Source organism: Arvicola amphibius, chromosome 2 (assembly GCF_903992535.2).
Source record: "Arvicola amphibius chromosome 2, mArvAmp1.2, whole genome shotgun sequence".
Lineage (NCBI taxonomy): Eukaryota > Metazoa > Chordata > Mammalia > Rodentia > Cricetidae > Arvicola > Arvicola amphibius.
In genome coordinates, this window is record NC_052048.2 from 127,285,084 (window position 1) to 127,306,413 (window position 21,330).

At 43.2% G+C, this 21,330-nt stretch overlaps 1 protein-coding gene across 4 annotated transcripts in view; it reads right to left on the reverse strand.

Annotated features, from left to right (window-relative positions):
- The window catches only part of Spast (spastin), a 53,185-nt gene extending 32,061 nt beyond the window's left edge, over positions 1 to 21,124 (reverse strand). For 2 of the 4 annotated variants that reach the window (XM_038319888.1, XM_038319886.1), the window contains exons 1-3: positions 20,701 to 21,124; positions 5,688 to 5,771; positions 1,299 to 1,382 (exon numbers count right to left, since the gene is read on the reverse strand). In XM_038319888.1, coding sequence (XP_038175816.1) covers positions 1,299 to 1,382; positions 5,688 to 5,771; positions 20,701 to 21,109 — 577 coding nt within the window. In that variant the 5' untranslated portion in view covers positions 21,110 to 21,124. Of the gene's footprint in view, positions 1 to 1,298; positions 1,383 to 5,687; positions 5,775 to 20,700 lie in introns of all 4 variants that reach the window. The other 2 variants (XM_038319887.1, XM_038319885.1) reach the window with 1 other exon arrangement.
- Positions 21,125 to 21,330: the final 206 nt, after the last annotated feature.

The following is a 21,330-nucleotide window of genomic DNA, read 5'->3' on the forward strand; positions in this document are numbered from 1 at the left end:
GGGAATTTTATGCAAGATTTGAAGGATGATAATGTATAAAATGGCAGCCTCTTTAAACAAAATAATTTTTGGAAAAAATCCTTGCCACCATGAAACAACAGAGTGATAACTCTGTCTACTCCCACACAAGTTAACCGAGATGCTAGAGAAATTAGGTAAGTAACTTAAGTGTGATAAATAATGTGTTTTTGATAAATAAGATTTGTTTGATAAATAAGGTATATTATATATAATCAAAATTTATAAATTCCTAAAGTCTACTCAGGTTCACAGTAATATTTGTCTAGATTTGTCTTTGCTCATTATAAGCTTGAGCTATTAGGATAAACTAAGCCACATAAAAAACTGTAATATGGGGGCTGGAGAGATGGCTCAGCGGTTAAGAGCATTGCCTGCTCTTCCAAAGGTCCTGAGTTCGATTCCCAGCAACCACATGGTGGCTCACAACCATCTGTAATGAGGTCTGGTGTCCTCTTCTGGCCTTCAGGCATACACGCAGACAGAATATTGTATACATAATAAAAATAAACATTTAAAAAACCCTGTAATATGCTATAATGGAGTATTTGGTCCCCCGAGAAAGTCTTTTTCCCAAGGTCAGGCATTTAGACAAAAGTCCCCATTTTCTCAAAGACTTGAAGAAAGTTCTTGATGGCTAAAAAGGAAGACATCCTAATCTCTGGTAAGAGGAACTTGTGGCCCTTCCATTAATGGCATGATTGGTATTAGCTGGGCAGTACTGGGAGGCAGAGGCAGAAGGATCCCTGTAAGTTCGAGGCCAGTTTGGTCTACGAATCTAGTTCCAGGCCAGCCAGGGTTGTTACACTGAGAAATCCTGTCTTAAAAAACAACAACAACAACAAAACAAACCAGAAAAGAAAGGAAGGGAGAGAGGGAGAGAGAGGGAGGAAGGGAGGGAGGGAGGAAGGGAGGGAGGGAAACAGTAATGGCTTCGAGCATCAGAGTTCTCACAGAGGACCAGGGTTCAGTTCACAGCACACACATTAAGTAGCTTACAACCACCTGGAACTCTAGTTCCAGAGAATCTGATGCCCTCATTTGGTTTCCATAGGCATCTTCGTGCATGCTGTGTACATACAGACACCCAGGCACATACAGAAAATGAAACAGAACTTATTAAACACTGAAATTACTGATCTACCCTACCCACCAGTAAAGACTGACATCTCACTGGAGACTGAGCACGTGCTCTGCCACTCAACTGTGTGCCCAGCCCTTACCAATGATTCATTAAACAACTTCAAGTATATTTCATAACTAATTAGAGAAGGTGATACCTAGAAGTTGTAAACGGTCCTTGGCCATAACCAAATTAGTCATCATTTTGGCTTGAAGGCGTCTAGCTCTTTCATATTGTTCACCTAAATGAAGAAAAAAAAAGAAAGGAAGAATTAGTTAAAGCGTCTACATTTCCCTACTAACAGTGTTTCAAGGTAAGTGTTGCTCCAATTACCTTCATAGAGAATCAAAATGTTTCCTAATAAAGAAATTAAAAGTGGGCATAGTGTCTCACATGTATAATCCCAGGACTTGGATACCAAGTCAAGTTCAATGTCAGTCAGGATATATAATAAGTTTCAGGTCAATCTGGATGACAGAGTGAGACCCTTGTCTCAAAAAGGGCAAGGAGGAAAGGGGTAAGGAAGGGAGGGAGGGATGGAGGAAGGGAATGCTTTTGGTAGGCAAGGTGAAGAACATCTGAAATCTTAGGTGAACTCAGGAGGCTAAGGAGGAAAGATAGTGAAGTCAAGACCAGTCTGGAAGATACAGTGTGAACCTGTCTTAAATATGAACGTATATTACACAGAGACATATTCATGGTTCCTAATGATGGCTTCAAATCTACTGCAGTGTCATGAATTTCACACATATTTCATGGAACCCATGACATTTTCCTGATGGAGGACTCTTATGGGTTATTAAAGAAACTGCCTTGGCTTTTTGATAGGGCAGGATTTAGATAGGTGGAGTAGACAGAACAGAATGCTGGGAAGTTAGGCAGATGTCAGGCCTCTCCTCAGTGGGTCAGATGCCATGAAGCCAGCCACCAGGTCAGACATGCTGAATCTTTCCCAGTAAGTGACCACCTTGTGGTGCTACACAGATTACTAAATATGGGTTAAAGCAAGAGAGAGTTAGCCAGTAAGAGGCTGAAACTAATGGGCCAAGCAGTGTTTAAAAGAATTCAATTTGTGTGTTGTTATTTCGGGGCATAAGCTAGCCAGGTGGCCGGGAGCCAGGCAGGAACACAGCCAGCTGCTCCACACTACATTTTCCCTCACACTTCAGTCTTTGAACTGATCCTAGTGAGGTTGCTCAGTGGGTAGAGCTGCTTGCTGAGCAAGCTTGTCAAGCTGAGTTCACGTCTCAGGACCCAAAGAGAAAGTCAGAACTGACTCCGAAACTTGTCCTGTGACCTCCACTCACACTCACATCTTATACACATATATAATCAAATAACAAAAAGCAAAAACCTTTGAGCTGGGATGTCACCTGTGCCAACTTACTATCATCCAGGCTACAGTCATACTTTGTCACTGCCTGTTCATGAGCAAATCTGTCAGATGCTAATGTTGTGATGTCTATGAAAGGCACACATTCTATTCCATAAAATCAGAACTTAAATGCCAAGGATGAGAAGAAAACACACTTTGAGGGATTTTTCTTAAATAAAAGGTATTTTATTTTAAACCATCTCCGTCTAACATTTCTATATGGAATTGACACAGAACTGCATATATTTACATTTTTAATTCATAAAGTCACGGTCATCAATGCCTCAAAGACCCAACCTCTCACATTCATTTTGTTTCTTTTTAAACTGACTTTTGCAACGCCTGAGTTTAAATCCAGAGCATCATCAAAATTAGGCAAATGCTCTACTGCTAACCAATTCAAATTTTGCTTGTTTATATAAAAGACCAGCTGAGTGTGGTGGCTCATACCTTTATTCCAAGCACTCAGGAGACAGAGGCAGCTCTTGAGTTTGAGGCCAGCCTAGTCTACATATTGAAGTCTATGCCAGGCAATGCTATATGGTGAGACCCTGTCTCAAACAACAACTAAATAATTAAATTTTAAAAATGGAGAGAAGCACTGGGTGGTGGTGGTGCACATCTTTAATCCCAGCACTTGGAGAGACAGGTGGATCTCTGTGAGCTCAAGGCTAGCCTGGTCTACATATGGAGTTCCAGGACAGTCTCCAACGCTACAGAGAAACCCCATCTCAAAAAACAAACAGACAGGGGCTGGAGAGATGGCTCAGTGGTTAAGAGCATTGCCTGCTCTTCCAAAGGTCCTGAGTTCAATTCCCAGCAACCACATGGTGGCTCACAACCATCTGTAATGAGGTCTGGTGCCCTCTTCTGGCCTTCAGGCACACATGCAGTCAGAATATAGTATACATAATAAATAATATTTAAAAAAAACAGACAAACAAAAAACAAAAATAGACACAAAAATGGAGGGGGCTGAAGACATGGCTTAGATGTTAACAGCACTGGCTGCTCTTCCAGGGGTCCTGAGTTCAATTCCCAGCAACTACATGGTGGCTCACAATCATCTATAAGGAGATGTGATGCCCTCTTCTGACCTGTAGGGATGTATGTAGGTAAAATACTGTATACATAATAAATAAATAAATCTTTTTTAAAAATGGAGAAAAGAGATGGCAGTGCACACCTATAATCCCAGAGCTTGTCAGGTCAGGAGTTGAAGGCCAGCTGGAGTGATTATACCACCAGGTTTGTGTAGGTACATCATGGTGATGTTAACAGCGAGGAAATCACCTAACAATTCATCAGAATGTGTTCCCACTGCTAAGCACAACTGTACTTGATTTGACATTAAAGTTCACATGGTACACTAAAGTCATAACACTTTTAAAAATTCAGGGGCCGGAGAGATGGCTGAGAGATTAAGTGCACTAAGTGCTCTTTTAGAAGACCCAGGTTCTATTCCTAGCACCCACATATGTAGGCTCACACCCATCTATAATTCAAGTACCAGGGGATGTAATTCCCTCCTCTGGTCTCTGTAGGTACCAGGCACATACGTGTACACAGCATACATACTAGAAAAATCCATACACATAAAATAAAACTTTAAAAAAAGCCAGGAGTGGTAGCACACACCTTGATCCAATGCTTGATCTCAAGGCAGAGGCAGGAGGATCTCTTGAGTTTGAGGCCAACCTAGTCTACAGACAGGACAGGTTCCAGGGGCTACACAGAGACACCCTGTCTTGAAAAACCAAAAAAAAAAAAAAAAAAAAAAAAAAAAGAAAAGAAGAGAAAAAAAGGGGGGGGGGGGGGGAGGGAAAAAGCTGACATCTGATGGCCTGGGTACAAATCCCAACTTTCTCACTTACTAACCACGAAACGTTAGTTGAGTTTACATCTCTGTACTTCATGTTTCTCATCTGAAAAATAAGGCTAATAACAGTAGCTGCAAAGCAAGGAGTCATGGTAAAAATAAGATGCTTTCCATTAGGCACTTCCAGTGACTACTGGGAGCTAGTAAGTAGAGAAACAAATGTTTTCACTATAGTTACACAGACAGTAGCCTCTAATTTTTACCTCTGTTTTCTTTCTTTTGGGGGCTGTGGGGGTTGAGACCGGGTTTCTCTGTAGCTTTGGAGCCTGTCCTGGAACTAGCTAGCTCTTTTAAACCAGGCTGGCCTTGAACTCAAAGAGATCGCCTGACTCTGCCTCCCAAGTGCTGGGAGGTGCCCTCTTCTGACCTGTAGGCATACATGCAGGCAGAATACTATACATAATAAATAATCTTTAAAAAAAATAAACAAAAAAAAATTTTTTTAAAAAAAAAGAAAGGCAGGCCGGGCGGTGGTGGCGCACACCTTTAATCCCAGCACTCGGGAGGCAGAGGCAGGCGGATCTCTGAGTTCGAGGCCAGCCTGGTCTACAAGAGCTAGTTCCAGGACAGGCTCTAGAAACTACAGGGAAACCCTGTCTTGATAAACCAAAAAATAAATAAATAAAATAAAGTAAAAAAAAATAAAATAAAAAAAGAAAGGCTGGAGAGATGGCTCAGTGGATAAGAGCACTGGCTAATCTTCCAGAGGCCCCAGCATCAACTCCCAGCACTCACACGGCAGCTCACAACTGTTTGTAACTCCAGTTATAAGAGATCTAACACACTCATACAGACATACATGCAGGCAAAAACCACTAATGCACACGAAATAAAAATAATTTACAACAAACAAAATGCAATTACATCAAGAAATAAAATGCATCTACTAAGGTAAACAGATCTAAAAGGGGGTAAATATGTAAATTCAGTCACCAACCCCCTTCTGCAAATCTGCTTTCAGAACACTTAGTTACCTGTGCTCACCTACAGTCCAAAACAATTAAATGGAGAGTTACAAAAAATAAACAAGTTACAGATGTCGAACTGTGTGATATTAATTAAATTTCACCTTCACCTAATCTATCCCAACTACATCATGACTCTTCCGTTTGTCCACAATATCCATATGTGCTGCTGCCCCGGAGTCACTCAGAAGACATCCTGGTTATTAGTATTAGTATAGTCTCTAGGGCTTGACAGCATCATGTTCAGTCCATGAGAAGCCCTGGAGGGGTCTCCATGGGAAAGGGATGTAGAATTTGAGGTGGCAATAGAAACTGCATATAACCTACCTTGGCCTGTTACTATAACAGCAATTCCTTTTTCTAGTTCTTCAATACCCTTCTTGTACCATTCCACAGCTTGTTCTTTCTGTCCTGCTTTAAAAACAGAAATTATTATTTGTAGATATCATGAGTACAAAAAAAGTAGCATCCACTGCCCCAAGTATCATATACATGTAAAGGTTGTGATCAAATAAGTCTAAGAAACATTATACCTATACATAATAAAATAAAAATTTCTATATCATTCTTCATTTGAATTTTCAAAATAAAAACTTAATCATAAATGCTGTGATCACAAAGTAGAAGTCTTTTTGTAAAAAAAAAAAAAAAAGATTTATTTAATTATTTATTATGTGGGTATTCTGCTTGCAGCACCATAAGAGGGCCCCAGATCTCATTACAGATGGTTGAGAGCCACCATGTGGTTGCTGGGAACTGAACTCAGGATCTTTGGAAGAGCAGTCAGTGCTCTTAACCTTTGAGCCTCTCTCCAGCCCGAATGAAGTCTTTTTATAGACACCATATAAGAACTAAGAAATGTGTATTCTCTATCCCCCCAGAGTCTCCCATTTTAAGATAGGTTTTATGATGGAGGAGTGTCTATGTGTTACTTTCATTATTAATAAAGAAACTGTCTTGGCCCTTTAAGAGGACAGAAAATTAGGTAGGCGGAATAGACAGAACAGAATGCTGGGTAGAAGGCAGTGAGGGGACACTTCAGGCAGTCGCCATAGTGAGCACGAGGTGGATCGCTTACCAGGAGAGATCTTAACCTGCCTCCATCTCGGAGAGGAGAAGCATGGCCCTGCTCACTATGGCGACTGCCTGAAGTGTCCCCTCACTGCCTTCTACCCACATTCTGTTCTGTCTACTCCGCCTACCTAATTTTCTGTCCTCTTAAAGGGCCAAGACAGTTTCTTTATTAATAATAAAAGTAACACATAGACACTCCTCCATCAGTTTTATATAGCCCTGGCTGTCCAAGAACTACGTAGACCAGGCTGGCTTTGACTTCACAGAGATGCGGGGCTTCTGCCTCCTACAACTGGGATTAAAACACATCCAACCTCCCTTTCCTTCTTATCTCAGCTCTTATATTTGCAATTTCTTACTTCTCACAATACCATAGTGTTCACTGTGCCCAGTAAAGAGCAAGTATTGAAAAAGTACCTGATAATGGCATATGAAGAAATTATTAAGAGCTTGTTATAAATCAACAGTGGCAAGAAGATAAGAAATTCAAGGTCTTCCTTAGCCACAGAGCAAGTTTGAGGCTAGCGTAGGCTACAAGATCCTTCCTCGAACAGTTTATTGTAAACCAACAGAAACTCTGAATGGTCATCTTCCTGTTTCTTTTCTTTTTGAAATAGAGTCTCATGTACCCCAGGCAGGTCTCAAATAAATACATAGCTGAGGGTGGCCTTGAAATATTGACCCTCAAGTGGTACCATTATAAGCTAGCATTACACAAGGGGACCACCTGTTCGTAAGAACACCTGTTCAGGGGGAAAAGATGGCTCAGTGGTTAAGAGCTTTGCCTGCTCTTCCAAAGGTCCTGAGTTCAATTCCCAGCAACCACATGGTGGCTCACAGCCATCTGTGAGACTTGGTGCCCTCTTCTGGCCTACACTGTATACATAATAAATAAATAAATCTTTTTTTTTTGTTGTTTTGTTTTTTCGAGACAGGGTTTCCCTGTAGTTTCTAGAGCCTGTCCTGGAACTAGCTCTTGTAGACAGGCTGGCCTCGAACTCAGAGATCCGCCTGCCTCTGCCTCCCGAGTGCTGGGATTAAAGGCGTGCGCCACCACCGCCCGGCAAATAAATAAATCTTAAAAAAAAGAACACCTGTTCATATGCATTTCTGGGTATTTTTACTTGAAAAAAAGGAAAAACAAATAGTATAGTGACATTTACATTCTGAGTGATGAAAATGTCACTGGCACTGTCTTACTTGTATACAGTTCATACTGCACCAAAGTGAATACATCCTAGCAAACATTAGAGAGTTCCTTTATAGTACCTCTTCTCATTCTCAAGGTCTTGTCCTTCCAAGAGGTCACTATCATAACATATCTTTCTAGTGCAGGCTTTTCTACCATATTCACAAATATTTGTTCTCTCTCTCTCTCTCTCTCTCTCTCTCTCTCTCTCTCTCTCTCTCTCTCTCTCTCTCTCTCTCTCTCTCTCTCTCGACAGGGTCTCACAATGTAGCCCTGACTGTCCTAGAACTATGTAGATCAGGCTGGCCTTGAATGCAGAGATATGACTGCTTCTGCCTCCAGAGAGCTGGGATTAAGAGTGTACACCATCACTCCTACCTTTCATTTACTTTTGTGTGTGCGTGTATGTGCAGATGGAAGACAGAGGCTGATGTCCATACCTTCTATTGCTCTCCACCTTATTTATCATCACATGGGGTGGGGCATGGGTGCATGGGTCACATGACATGTGGAGGGCAAAGGACAACTTGGGGCAGTCAGCTCCCTAACTGACCTTTCCATGGGTTATGAGAACCAAGCAGGTTGCAGGCTGTGAACAAGAGTTTTTACCTGTTGAGCCATCTCACTAGACCCTCTCCTTATTTTGTGAGGCAGCAGCTTTCATTTCACCTGGAGCTTACTGTTTTGGTTAGGAGGGCCTGGTCCGAGAGCCCCTGGGAGCCACAAGTCTCTAAGAACTCCAGTGTTGTGAGATTTCCCCCTGTATGCTATGAAAATGTTTTATTATCACAGGTCAATAAAGAAGCTGCTTTGGCCTATGGCAGAGCTGAATATAGCTAGGTGGAAAAACTAAACTTAATGCAGGGAGAAAGAAGGCAGAGTCAGGCAGACACCACATAGGCGCACAAGAAGATGTGAGGTAACAAACCACAAGCCTTGTCGTAAAATATAAAATAATAGAAATGGGATAATTTAAGATGTAAGAGCTGGCTAGGGATATGCCCGAGCCGTTGGCCAAACAGTGTTGTAATTAATAAAGTTTTTGTGTGACTATTTGGGTCTAGGTGGCCAGGAAACAAAAGCACAGTCTCCATTTACATAAATGCACCCAACATTCAGCAATGTTCATCCACATAAAGCCTTAAAAAAAGGAGAGGAGGTTTCTAGACCCACAAAAAGGGAGTCAACTGGAGCTTCTTGGTAGTTATATTTTTTTCAGATAGGCTCTGTTTGCTATCTGCAAGCAGAGGCATGGCTTCTTTTAATATACAGTTTCCTGGTTCTTACTGGCACCTTGAATAGCTCTGGCTCTTTGGGGAGGTCCTGTTACAGAGCACTTAACTGGGGTTTCTGAGCAGAGCGCTACAAGTTGCCTTATGGTGATACAGACCCACTCTGGGACTGCTAGGTAGGAGCGGTACCCATCACCTCAAGTCTGGGAAGCAGATGGCCCTTGTTGCCACCAAGTACTTGCACCATGCTGCCCACAAACCCCATTCAAGTGCTTGGCCTCCTGAAAGAGCCAGAGCTGTTTGTGCAACTAGCACAAACCAGGAAGCCTTCTTAAAGGAGTTGTGTGTGCAGTTTTTGCTGCTACCATTGAGTCAGGAAGCCTTCCCTTAAAGGAATTGTGTCTCTGCTTGCTTCTAGCAAACAGAGACCACCCCCAAAAAATGCTGCTACCATGAAGCTGTCCCTCCCTCTCTCTCTCTCCCCCCCCCCCTTCTCCCTCCCCCCCCCCCTCTCTCTCTGTGTGTGTGTGTGTGTGTGTGTGTGTCTAGAATTCCTTCCCAAGCTCTCTCAGGTTTTATGTTGATGTAGTCAGCCCACGTTGGCACGTCATTTTGTACTCAGACTGCTCCTTTGTCTTTGGGCCACTCAGACCCAAATAATCACACAGAAACTATAGTCATCACAACACTGTTTGGTCAATGGCTTTAGCATATTCCCAGCAAGCTCTTACATCTTGAAGTAACCCATTTGTATTAATATATGTATTGGCACAAGGCTGTGACTTACTAGTAAGGATACAGCATCTGTCTCCTTTGGCAGCTACATGGCTGCCTAACACCACCTATTTTCTCTCTATATCTCTGTTCAGATTTTCTGCCTGGCTTGACTCTACTAAGCCACTGGATGAAGCAACTTCTTTAATAACCAATGGTAATGAACAATCCCAGAGAACTTAGACAACAATACAGGCACTAAGAGAGACTTACATAGATGGGAAGTAGAAAGTAGAAAAAGACAAGATCTCCTGAGTAAATTGGGAGCATGGGGACCTTGGGGAAGGATTGAAGGGGGAGAGGGGAGAGGCAGGGAGGGGAGCAGAGAAAAATGTAGAACTCAATAAATATTATGGGTTCTGAGGGTAAAAAAATAAAAATAAATAAAAAGACAAAAAAAAACCCAATGGTAATGAAACATTCATAGCATACAGAGGGGAATCCCACATCATGTGATTATTTGGGTCTGGGTGGCTGGGAAATGAAAGCACAATCTCCCTTTACACTTGAGCGCTAGAGTAACAGAGATGCCCACTACCTGGCTTTTACTAGGATGATGGAGACCTGAAGTCAGGTCCTCATGTTGTTTAGCAAGCATTTACCCACTGAGCCAGCTCCACAGCCCTACTATTTTTTTTAAAAAAATTCACACATGAAATTGCTACGGTATTATATATATAATATATATACATTTATGTATCCATTATATATGTGCATATATGTATGTATATATACATATGTAATATATATATTACATTCATTACCTGGTAATTTAGTTATTTCCTATATTAAAAGTTATCAAGCCGGGCACTGGTGGCGCATGACTTTAATCCCAGCACTCTGGAGGCAGAGGTTGTGGACTTCTGCGAGTGTGAGGCCAGCCTGGTCTGTATCTTCAAAGCAAGTTCCAGAATAGTCAGAACTGGTGTAAGAGGTCCTTCTGTTTGTGTGTTGCTTTCACTGGTTGAATAAAGAGACTGCCTTGGCCTTTTGACAGGGCAGAACTTGGGTGGACGGAGTAGACAGAACAAAATGCTGGGAAGAAGAGCAGAGTTGCAGACGCCATGAAGCTCCTCGAGACTGACTGGATAGAATCTTTCCTGGTAAGCCACAACCTCGTGGTGTTACACAGATTGGTAGAAATGGATTGAAATAAGATGTAAGAGTTGGCCATTGGGAAACTAGAGCTAATGGGCCAGACAGTAATTTAATTAATACAGTTTCTGTGTGATTATTTCAGGTATAAGCTAGCGGGGCATCTGGGACAAACAAAGCCCCCCCCCTCACCGCTCCCTACTACACAGAACTACACAGAGAAACCCTGTCCTGAAAAAAACCAAAGCAAACCAAAGCAAAAGCTATTGAAGGGCTGGTAAGACAAAGCAGTGGGTAAAGTGTGTTGGATACCAAGAACTTACATGGTAAAAGGAAAGAAATGATTCCCATAAGTTGTTCTCTAACTTCCAAACTGCACCATGGCAACACACAAAATAAATAAATAAAAAATTTTACTTAGGTACTTTAAAAATTGTTTTAACAGATATTGAAAGACTAAGAACATAGAGCTCAGTGGTGGAATATCAGTCCCTAGCACTACACAGAAAGGTAAGATGCTGTAAGAAAAGGTACTCGAGCTGCAGAGTTGGCCAGGGTTTGTAGAGGACCAGAGTTCGAGTCCCAGCACCCACAAGGTAGCTCACAGCTGTCTGTAACTCCCATCCAGGAGATGTAGTGATGTGGGAGAGTCTTCTGTTTGTGTTGATTTCATTCGTTAATAAAGAAACTGCCTTGGCCCATTTAATGGGCCAGCCCTTAGGTGGGTGGAGTAGACAGAACAGGAAGAAGGAAGTGAGGTAGATGGCTCAGTCAGATGCCACGCCTCTCCTAAGTGAGACAGATGCCATGCCTCTCCTCAGGGAGACAGACGCGATGAAGCTCCGGCCCAAGATGGACGTACGCTAGAATCTTCCTGGTAAGGCACCACTTCATGGTGCTACACAGATTATTAGATATGGGTTAATCAAGATGTGAGTAAGAGGCTGAAACTAATGGGCCAGGCAGTGTTTAAATGAATACAGTTTGTGTGTTGTTATTTCGGGGCTAAGCTAGCCAGGCGAGCAGGAGCCAGGCGGGACGAAAAGCAGGCCTGCCCGCCACTCTCATCACTACAATGTAACAACCTCTTATAACTTCTTCAAGTACCAGGCACAAGCGTGGTATATATCCATACTTATAAGCAAACACTCAGACACAGAGAATAGAAAAAAAGCTTAAAATGTTCCAAAACATACTGAAAATTAAGGGCTAGCCTGGAGCTCAGTGGCTAACATGTTCAAGGTTCTGAGTTCAACCTCTACCTCTCTCCCCAAAAAGATACCAAGCATGTTGCTAGCTTTTTTTTTTAATTTCAGATAGTGCTGTGGTGAACACTGTGTCCCCAGCACCCATCTGCAGCATCTCTGCTGTACACTGAACAAGTGAAACACAGGCTGTCACTTTTCTCCACTCACCACATAAGCTAACTCTTAAGAGGGCTGGTCTAACTATATACGCTTATTATTATTTACATTTTTATTACAATTATTTGTTTGTGTGTGCTGTATGCATGTGGCTGTGCACCTGCCACAGTCCCCATGTGGAGGTCAGAGGACAACTACCACAGTCAATTCTCTGTACCATGTAGGGCCTGGATATCCAACCCAGGTCATTAAGCTTGCTGGCAGGTACCTTTACCTACTAAACTATTTTGCTGAACCCTTTTCCTTTACTTTTTTAATCTTAATTTTTACTATTTTAAATTAAGTGGCTGTAAGTAAGTGCATGTGAGTTCAAATGCCTACAGAGGTCAGAGATGTCAGATGCCCTGGAGCTGGAGTTACAGGTGGATGTGAGCCAGCTGAACCTGGGTCCTCTGAAAGAGAGCAGTGTATTCTTAACTGCTGAGCCATTTCACCAACCCCCGCCACCCTTTGTGTTTGTGTGTGTGTGTGTGTGGGTGGGTGGGTGGTATTGGACTTGAACCCAGGGCTTTGGGTTAGTGCTAGGCAAGCATTTAACACTAAGCTATATCCCCAAGCCAAAACTATACTTGGTTTTTTTTTTTTTTTTTTGAGACAGGGTTTCTCTGAGTCTTTGGAGCCTGTCCTGGAACTAGGTTTTGTAGCCCAGGCTGGTCTTGAACTCACAGAGATCTGCCTGCCTCTGCCTCCTGAGTGCTGGGATTAAAGACATGTGCCACCACCACTCGGCTGTCTTTTTATGTTTTAAAGATTTTATTTTGCTGGATGGTGGAGATGCACACCTTTTAATCCTAGCACTGGGGAGGCAGAGGCAGGTGAATCTCTGTGAGTTCAAGGCCAGCGTGGTCTACAGAGCAAGTTCCAGGACAGCCAAGACTACAAAGAGAAACCCTATCTCAAAAAGGAAAAAAAAAAAAAAAAACGACAATTTATTTTACTATTATTATTGAGTGTGTATGATGTGTGAGTGCCACACTGCCTGTGTGGAGGTCAGAGAACAACCTTGGGTAGTTGGCTATCTCCTTCAATGACGGGTTCTGAGGACTGAATTCAAGGCTTGAGTGGCAAGTGCTTTTTACCTCCTGAGCCACCTTATCTGTGTACCAATCTACACTCTTAATGCTAATATTTGAGAGTTCTCACTGGTAACATTATTTTTTAATTTTAATATTTCATATTGGGGCTGGACCATAATCAATTCCCAGAAACCACGTGGCAGCTCACAATCACCCGTAACTCCAATTTCAAGGGATCTGATATCCTCTTTTTGACCTGCTTAGGCAGCAGTCACAAACAGTGTATATACATATGTGCAGGCTAAACATTCATATACATAAAATGAAAGAAATCTAAAAGTTCACATGACACACCTATTTTATTTTGCCTCTCTGTGTGCACACAAGTGCTAGCATAAGTCAGAAGACAACTTTCTAGGGACTGTTCTCACCTTCCTATGTGGGTCTAGAGGATTGAATAGGCTTGGCAGCAAGAGCCTTAAACTGGTGAGCCATCTCACTGGCAACATTCTTTTTTTTTTCTCATTTTTTTAATTAAAAATTTCCATCTCCTCCCCTCCTCCTCCCCCTAGTGGCAACATTCTTATCATCATTTGCTTGTCACTTACATATTACCTAATTTCTTTTATTTTAAAATAATAAAATTTGTGATATGTATATACATGGGGCAGGGGGAGTGGGACATATCGTAAGTGTGGAGGTCAGAGGAGACAAACTTGTGGGGTGATTCCCTCCTTCCACCTTTGTGGGTTCCAGGTAAAACTCAGGCCATCAGGTTTTGAAGGAAAAGCCCTTTTCCAAGAGTCACCTTGCCAGCACTTCTCTAGTGTATAAAACTCAGAGTATTTAAACAAAACTCTGAGAGTTTGAATCAAATAGATTTCTAAGAGAACACAAAAAGCAAAAGTCACAAAAACACAGATAAACTAAACTTCACTAAATTTAAACCCCTGCTCTTCAGTGCCGGTATTCTAAGAAGAAAAAGAAAACAAACAGGCTTTAAGAAACTCAAAATCATTCTCAACAAAGGACTTGCAGCCAGCCTATAAAAAGACCCTCATAAAGTAGTGATAGAAACAACCAAAAGCCTTAGGATATAGTTTAGGAGTCAAATTTGTGCTTGGACGTGCAAAGTCCTGGGTTTAATCTCAAATCTCCGGGGGGGGGGGGGGGATGAAACAGCCTATGCAGGGTCCCAGAGACATACATACATGGTAAAGAAGCACCCGGAGAGACATCCAATGCCATCACTTGCCAGAGAATACAAATTAAAACCATGTTGCCAGCCTGGCAGCACAGTCTGTGATTCCAGCTGCTCAGAGGCAGAGGTGCAGAGGACTGACAAGTTCAAGAACAATCAAGAAAACTTACCAGGACCTTGTTTCAAAAACTAAAGAGAGGACCAGTGTGTAAAGGCGGTTGCTGCCAAGGCTGATCGATCCCCCAGGGTTTGATCCCTGGGATCCACAGAATAGAAAGAGAGAAGTGATCCTGTGAGCAGACCTCCACAGGCACATACTGTGAATACACTCCCTGTTCCACTCCCCCACTGCTTCCACAAACTTACACACAAAATAAATCTTTTTCTTAAAAAAAAAGATTTATTTATTTACTATGTTATGTATACAATGTTCTACATGTATGTATACAATGTTCTGTCTGTATGTCTGCCTGCAAACCAGAAGAGGGCACCAGATCTCATTACAGATGGTTGTGAGCCACTATATGGTTGCTGGGAACTGAACTCAGGACATCCGGTAGAAGGACCAGTGCTGTTAAGTGCTGAGCCATCTCTCTCCAAAATAATTCTTTTAAAGCAAAATGAGGTCTAGAGCTGTAGCTCAGTGGTGGATGATGCTTGCCAAGACAGCACAAGGCCCTAGGGTTCAATCACTAACCCAAAATGAGACATTTAGTAAGATACCACTACATATCTAAATTTAAAAACAGAAAAACCAAGCCAACAGTAGTAGTTTGACTAAGAATGGTCCACCTAGGCTCATCTATTTGAATGTTTATCCACCAGGGAGTGGAACTGTTTGAAAGGATGAGAATGAGGAGTAGGATGGTGGCATTGCTGGAGTAGGTATAAACCTTGATGGAGAAAGTGTCACTGGGGGTGGGCTTTGAAACTGCAAAGCCTATGCCAGGCCATATCTTTCTTTCTAGCTGTCTGTGTGTGGATCAGGATGTCATTCTCAGCTATAACTCCAGGGCCATGTGTGCCGCCATGCTCCCAACATGCCCCCGCCATGACTAACCCTTTGAAACTGTAATTAAAAGCTTTAATTTGTAAGAGTTGCCTTGGTCATAGTGTCTCTTCAAAGAAATAGAACAGTGACTAAGAAACCAAAACAACAACAAACCATCCAAACAATCTAATACAAAAAGCAAAGGACCACTGGGCTGTAGTGGTGCACATCTTTAATCCCAACGCTCCAGAGGCAGGCAGGTGGATTTCTGAGTTTGAGGTCAGTCTGATGAACAGAGTGAGTTTCAGGACAGCTAGGGCTGTTACAGAGAAACCCTGTCTCCAAAAAGAAAAAGAAGAAGGAAAAGCAATGGCCCAAATGTCATGTTTGCTGATCCTAATACAAGCTGGTACCTTTAACTGGGTAAAGTCGGTGGTTCATGTCAATGCTATTTGCTACAAGACCCAGCAATTCCTTCTTCTACAGATTTAACCAGGAATAACAGAACTATTCAAGATCTACATTAACCACATAAACTGTGATTTTAAAAAACAAAACAAGGGGCTGGAGAGCTAGCTCAGCAGTTAAGAGCACCTGCCGATCTTCCACAAAATCCTGGTTCATTTCGCAGCACCCATGTGGTAGCTCACAACCTCCTGCAACTCCAGTTCTAAGGGACTCAGACTCCCCATTCTGACCTCTGTAGGTACTAGGCAGGCACTGGTGCACACACATACATGCAGGCAAAATATCCGTGCATATAAAACAATTTTAATAAATTGTTTTAAAACAAAAGAGAAATCAAACAAGGCATAGGGCTCCAGCAGTGGCTGTCTTTAGATCTTTTTGTGCAAACGACATTAAATATTGAGCAGTCACTAAGAAGAAAGCCAATACTTTTGCAAAAGGCCTAATGTCCCTGCACTATTCTTTCCGATTCCAATCAGGAGACGGTTGGGTTCTTTGTGGCAGGTTCCTATTAGGCAGTCTTGTGTGGTCTACAATTTCTTACATAGATTACAATGGCCTTCAAGTTCTTGGGTCTTTGTGTTTTGCCTCTAATAAAGGAGAATTTCAAAATAAATCTTTTTTTTTTTTGAAATAGGGTCTTCTAGAACTCCACTATGTCGTTCAAGCTGGCCTCAAACTCTCTTTGACCATCCAGCCTCAGTTTCCGGAGTGCTGGGAACAGGTGTGAACTACCAGAACCCTTAGGCAGTCTCCTAGCAAAAGAAAATTAAGTCTGAACTTAATTCTAAATGGCAGATGTACACTTTTCAGGAATGAAAGTAATCACACTTTTGGTTTCTTCCTCCTACCCTCACTTAAGGAAAATAGATGTGGATGTGAGCAGACTGTTGTTTTAAGTTAATGTACAAATTGGATAATACAAACTAGAAAAATCACTGCTAGAAAGGGAGGTGCATAGTTTTAATCCAGCACTCATGAGGAAGAGGCAGGTGGATCTGAGTCTGAGGACAGCCAGGGTTATGCAGAGACCCTAGACCAAAACAAACAAACACATATGAACGCCTGATTCTGCTGGGTGCTGTCTGTGAGGTCTAAGAGATGTAGTCTCTTGGGAGGAAGGGTGTCATTGGAAGCCCCTTTGAGAGTTTAAAGGGGCTGGCCACTTCCTCTCATTTCATTTCCCCTGCTTCTTGCTCATGATTCAAGATGTGAGCTGTCAGCTTGCTGCTGCAGCCACATGCCTGCCTGCTGCCACACCTCCCTGCCATGAGGGTGCTCTGGAACAGTAACCCCAAATATAGATATGACTAGAGGGCTCAGCCTGCTAACCTGACAATCTGAATTTGATTTTGGGGTCCCATGTGATGGGACAGAACCAACCAGTACAGGTCACTCTCTGACCTCCACATGCACATTACAGCACATGTGTGTCTGTGTACACACACAGAAACACACACACACACACAAGAAAAATTAATAAATAAAATTGAGAAAAAGTGTAACTGATGAGGACTATTTTCTTTAGACACTTTTTGTTCTTGGTGCCAGACTCTCCAGCCCTACAACATCCTGAAAAACTGGTTCACTCTCTTTCACACAGCACACTGCAGCCCTTACTGTTAAGTACTACCAAGGTGAGATAACGAACCACACCTTCTGAAGCTCCACCTCTGTATTGACTAGGAGATCTCACACTTGTCTCTCTCTAAACGTCACACAAAACATGTTAGGTCATGATCCAGTTGGTCCAAAGAACCACTATTATAACCTCCTTTCCCCAAGTTTTCTTGACTGACTCTTTACCAGCATTAAGAAAAGAGGTCATGAGTTTGATAGAGAGCAAGGAGGAATCTATGTGGGAGTTTGGAGGGAGGAGAGGAAAGAGAGAAATATTGCAATTATAGTATAATCTCAAAAAATATAAAATCAGCCAGACAGTGGTGGCGCACGCCTTTAATCCCAGCACTCGGGAGGCAGAGGCAGGCAGATCTCTGAGTTCGAGGTCAACCTGGTCTACAAGAGCTAGCTCCAGAACAGGCTCTAGAAACTACAGGGAAACCCTGTCTCAAAAAACCAAATATATGTGTGTGTGTGTGTGTGTGTGTGTGTGTGTGTGTGTGTGTGTGTGTGTATACACACATACATATATATGTATATATATATGTATGTATATATATATATGTATGTATATATATATATATTGTCTAGTCACCTCTGTTCCTACTTACGCTACTTTGAACCCACTCTAATTTGTTTCTTCATATATAAGTGGATGTCACAGATTATCACTCTTTCAACATTAAAATACTACAAAGATCAGAGCTGGAGAGACGGAAGGCTCAGAGGTTAGGAGTACTGGCTGCTCTTTTGGGGGCCCTGGCTTGGCCTAGTGAGCACTCACATGGTGGCTCACACCTGTCTGTAACTGCAGCCCCAGGGGATCCCACACCTCTTCGGACTTCTGTGGGCACTGTGCACATGTGGTGTATTACATTTCCTTCTTTTCTTTTTTCTGCCTTTCTTTTTTCTTTCTTTCTTCTTCTTCTTCTTCTTCTTCTTCTTCTTCTTCTTCTTCTTCTTCTTCTTCTTCTTCTTCTTCTTCTTCTTCTTCTTCTTCTTTTTTGACACAGGGCTTCTCTGTATAACAATCCTGACCTTCCTGGAACTCCCTTTGCAGACTAGGCTGGCCTCAAATTCACTGAGATTCACCTGCCTCTGCCTCCCAAATTCTGGGATTAAAAGGTGTGTACACCACCACTGCCCATCATTTCTAATGGATGACAATGTAAGACACCATTACCCTTGCGACAATGTACAAGAGTCACAAAGCCTCTGAAGACTGCATACTTAATCCAGTTTATCTTTTCACATATTTTTATCAGTGGAAAGAGAATTAAATTCTCTTGGAATTAAGTTCTGAGTTGTCAAGTATAGCTGAAAAGGCTGACAAACCCTAAACGTGAACTTTTATTCACTCAATTATGGAATTAAAACTAGACTACAAAATTATGCCAAAGGGGAAAATGGGATAGAAGAGAAAATATATGAAAATACAAAATAGTTCTAAATTTTTTTTTTACTTATTTATTTATTTATTTATTGGTTTTCGAGGAAGAGTTTCATGTGTGATAGTTTTGGCTGTCCTGGAACTAGCTCTGTAGACCAGGCTCAGATTCAGTTTATTTATTTATTTTTTTTTTTTTGCTTCATTTTGAAATGAGGTCTTGCTATGTAGCCTAGCTGGCCTTGAACTCATGGCAGTCTTCAGTTTCCCCAGTAGGAAGATCACTTCCAGCTTTATTTCTTTTTAAAGGAAAATGAATGTAACTAATTTGTTCTCTAATTTGTTTGTTGGCTTTGTTTCTGAAGAACTGAGAAGCAAATGCAATTGGAAGTGCACTGGACACAAGCCTTGTTATCACTAACTACAACCTCAAGTCCCTAAAACAATCTACTCTCAATATAGTCCCACTATTCAAAAAGCCAGGGAACCCCAAGCTATAAAATACTGCAATCAACATCACATCAGGGAAGAAGAGTGTTCGTTGGATTTTCCTAAGAGGTAGAAAGAACTAAGCAATGAATAAAAAAGCTCGCTCTCACAAACCCAGAACAGTCTTAACTGTGTCTACTACTGTCTTCCACTAAGTCTCCACTCTGTCTTTGGACTCCCAAAACATGGACATCTGCCTCTTTCACTAAATCCCCATTTTTACTCTTAGGCCCTGCAAAGGAAATGTTTCACCAAGACTGAAACACTGGAACAGTCTCTGGTGTTGAGAGAGGGAAGAACACTGCAAAACAACTACAGATTGTTCCTTTCCCACCGTGGACAACGTTGATGAGTGCACCTAACTGAGCCAGGGTGGGAATCTGGGCTTCTTTGGAGAATACTGGAGGTGACAACAAAAGGAGAGACATAAGACTTTCTAATCCCACTTAACGTTTCCAAGGAAGTTTTAAAATTAGCCACTCTAGCCTAAATTTGATGCCACCTGCTTCAATCTTCTAGCTAGTAATTTCATCTGTAAGACACCTCTACTGATTGTACGCTCACAACGGAATCACAGTGAGGATCAAGGGACACAGGCAAAGCGAATCGCACAAAGCCTCACCCACGGAAAAGACTAAAAGACGTTGCTTGAAGGAAACCTCAAGTATGCAGCACTCCTGCCTTCATTGAGAAGCAGGAGCCTTTGTTTTAGGTTTCACGGGACAATGATATGCATGTTTACTCAACTCATTCATTTAACACTTCAATTTAGAAACTTAAGAGCCTGCTTTGAAATACAAACTTAGGAAAATAAACCAAACCAACCAGAGGCTGAAATACAACTTCACAGGAAAAAATATTCAAGACTCACTATATGGATAAAAATAACTCATGAAGCTTCAGAATAAATTCGGCAAATTCGGCACTGATTATAAGCAACTATCCCTTTCAAATTCAAGTGAACGCTTGTTCTGTTTTTCTCCTCAGACACGACAGAACTCTTTTCATTAAGTTTATACACAGCTTATTCGATACCAGAACCATTTGGAAGCCCAGCTCAGAGAATGCCACACTGTTTACAGTGTTAGAAAGAATCCCGTGTGGTCATTCTAGGCCAACTGTCACTGTCACCAGCACGTCTGCGTGTCTCACGGGGACTTGGATAATGCACAAGTGTGGGGGTGCAGAAACAAAGTCGAGAGCTAGAGCGCCCCGAAAGGGGAGAGGTTCAACTAACTAGGCGTCCCACAGCAGGGTCTGGTCTGTGGGGACTCGGACTCCTGGGGCAGATCAACTGGGGGGGGGGGGTGCAGGAAAGGGACGCAGGTGGCGCCCCCCTCCCAGGGCCGCCCGCCGCCGTCTCCCCCCGGACCCCGGTACCTTTCTCTTCCTCGTCGATGCGCAGGGCAATGGAGATGTACTCGAAGGCCTGTTTGTGGAAGACGCGGACGCTCTCGGCCTCGCCACCCGGCCCGGGAGCTGGGGCTGAGGGCGAGGCGGGCGCCGGCGCGGTCCCGGAGCTCCTCTTGGCGGCCATGAGGGCGCGGGTGAAGCGCTGGCAGAGCCACACGAAGAGGAGCCCCAGGTGGCAGGCGAGCAGGCGCAGCAGGGCGAAGCCGACGACCAGCGGGTACGAGAAGTAATACAGGTTCCGCTTAGGCGGCGAGCCGGCCGCGGGGGCCGGGCCGGCGACAGGGGCGGGGACCGCGGCGGGGGGCGGAGGCCTGGCGGGCGCCGGGCTCGCGCCGCCTGAGCCTTTCTTTTTCCGTCGTCCGGCCGGAGAACTCATTCACAGCTCCCACTGCCGCCGCCGCCATAACCCGCCTCCCTCAGACCGACGGCGACCAAGCGGCGGCGGTGGCCACCGCGACGCCCGGGGGCCACGGAGCCGCTCGCGCACCCACGCAGCCCGGGAGCCCGGCACCTGCACGCGCCGCTCGCCGGCCCCGCCCCTGTGTCCTCCGCTGGCCGGGAGCACAACCCCCTCTCCACCTCCTCAGGCGGCCAGCG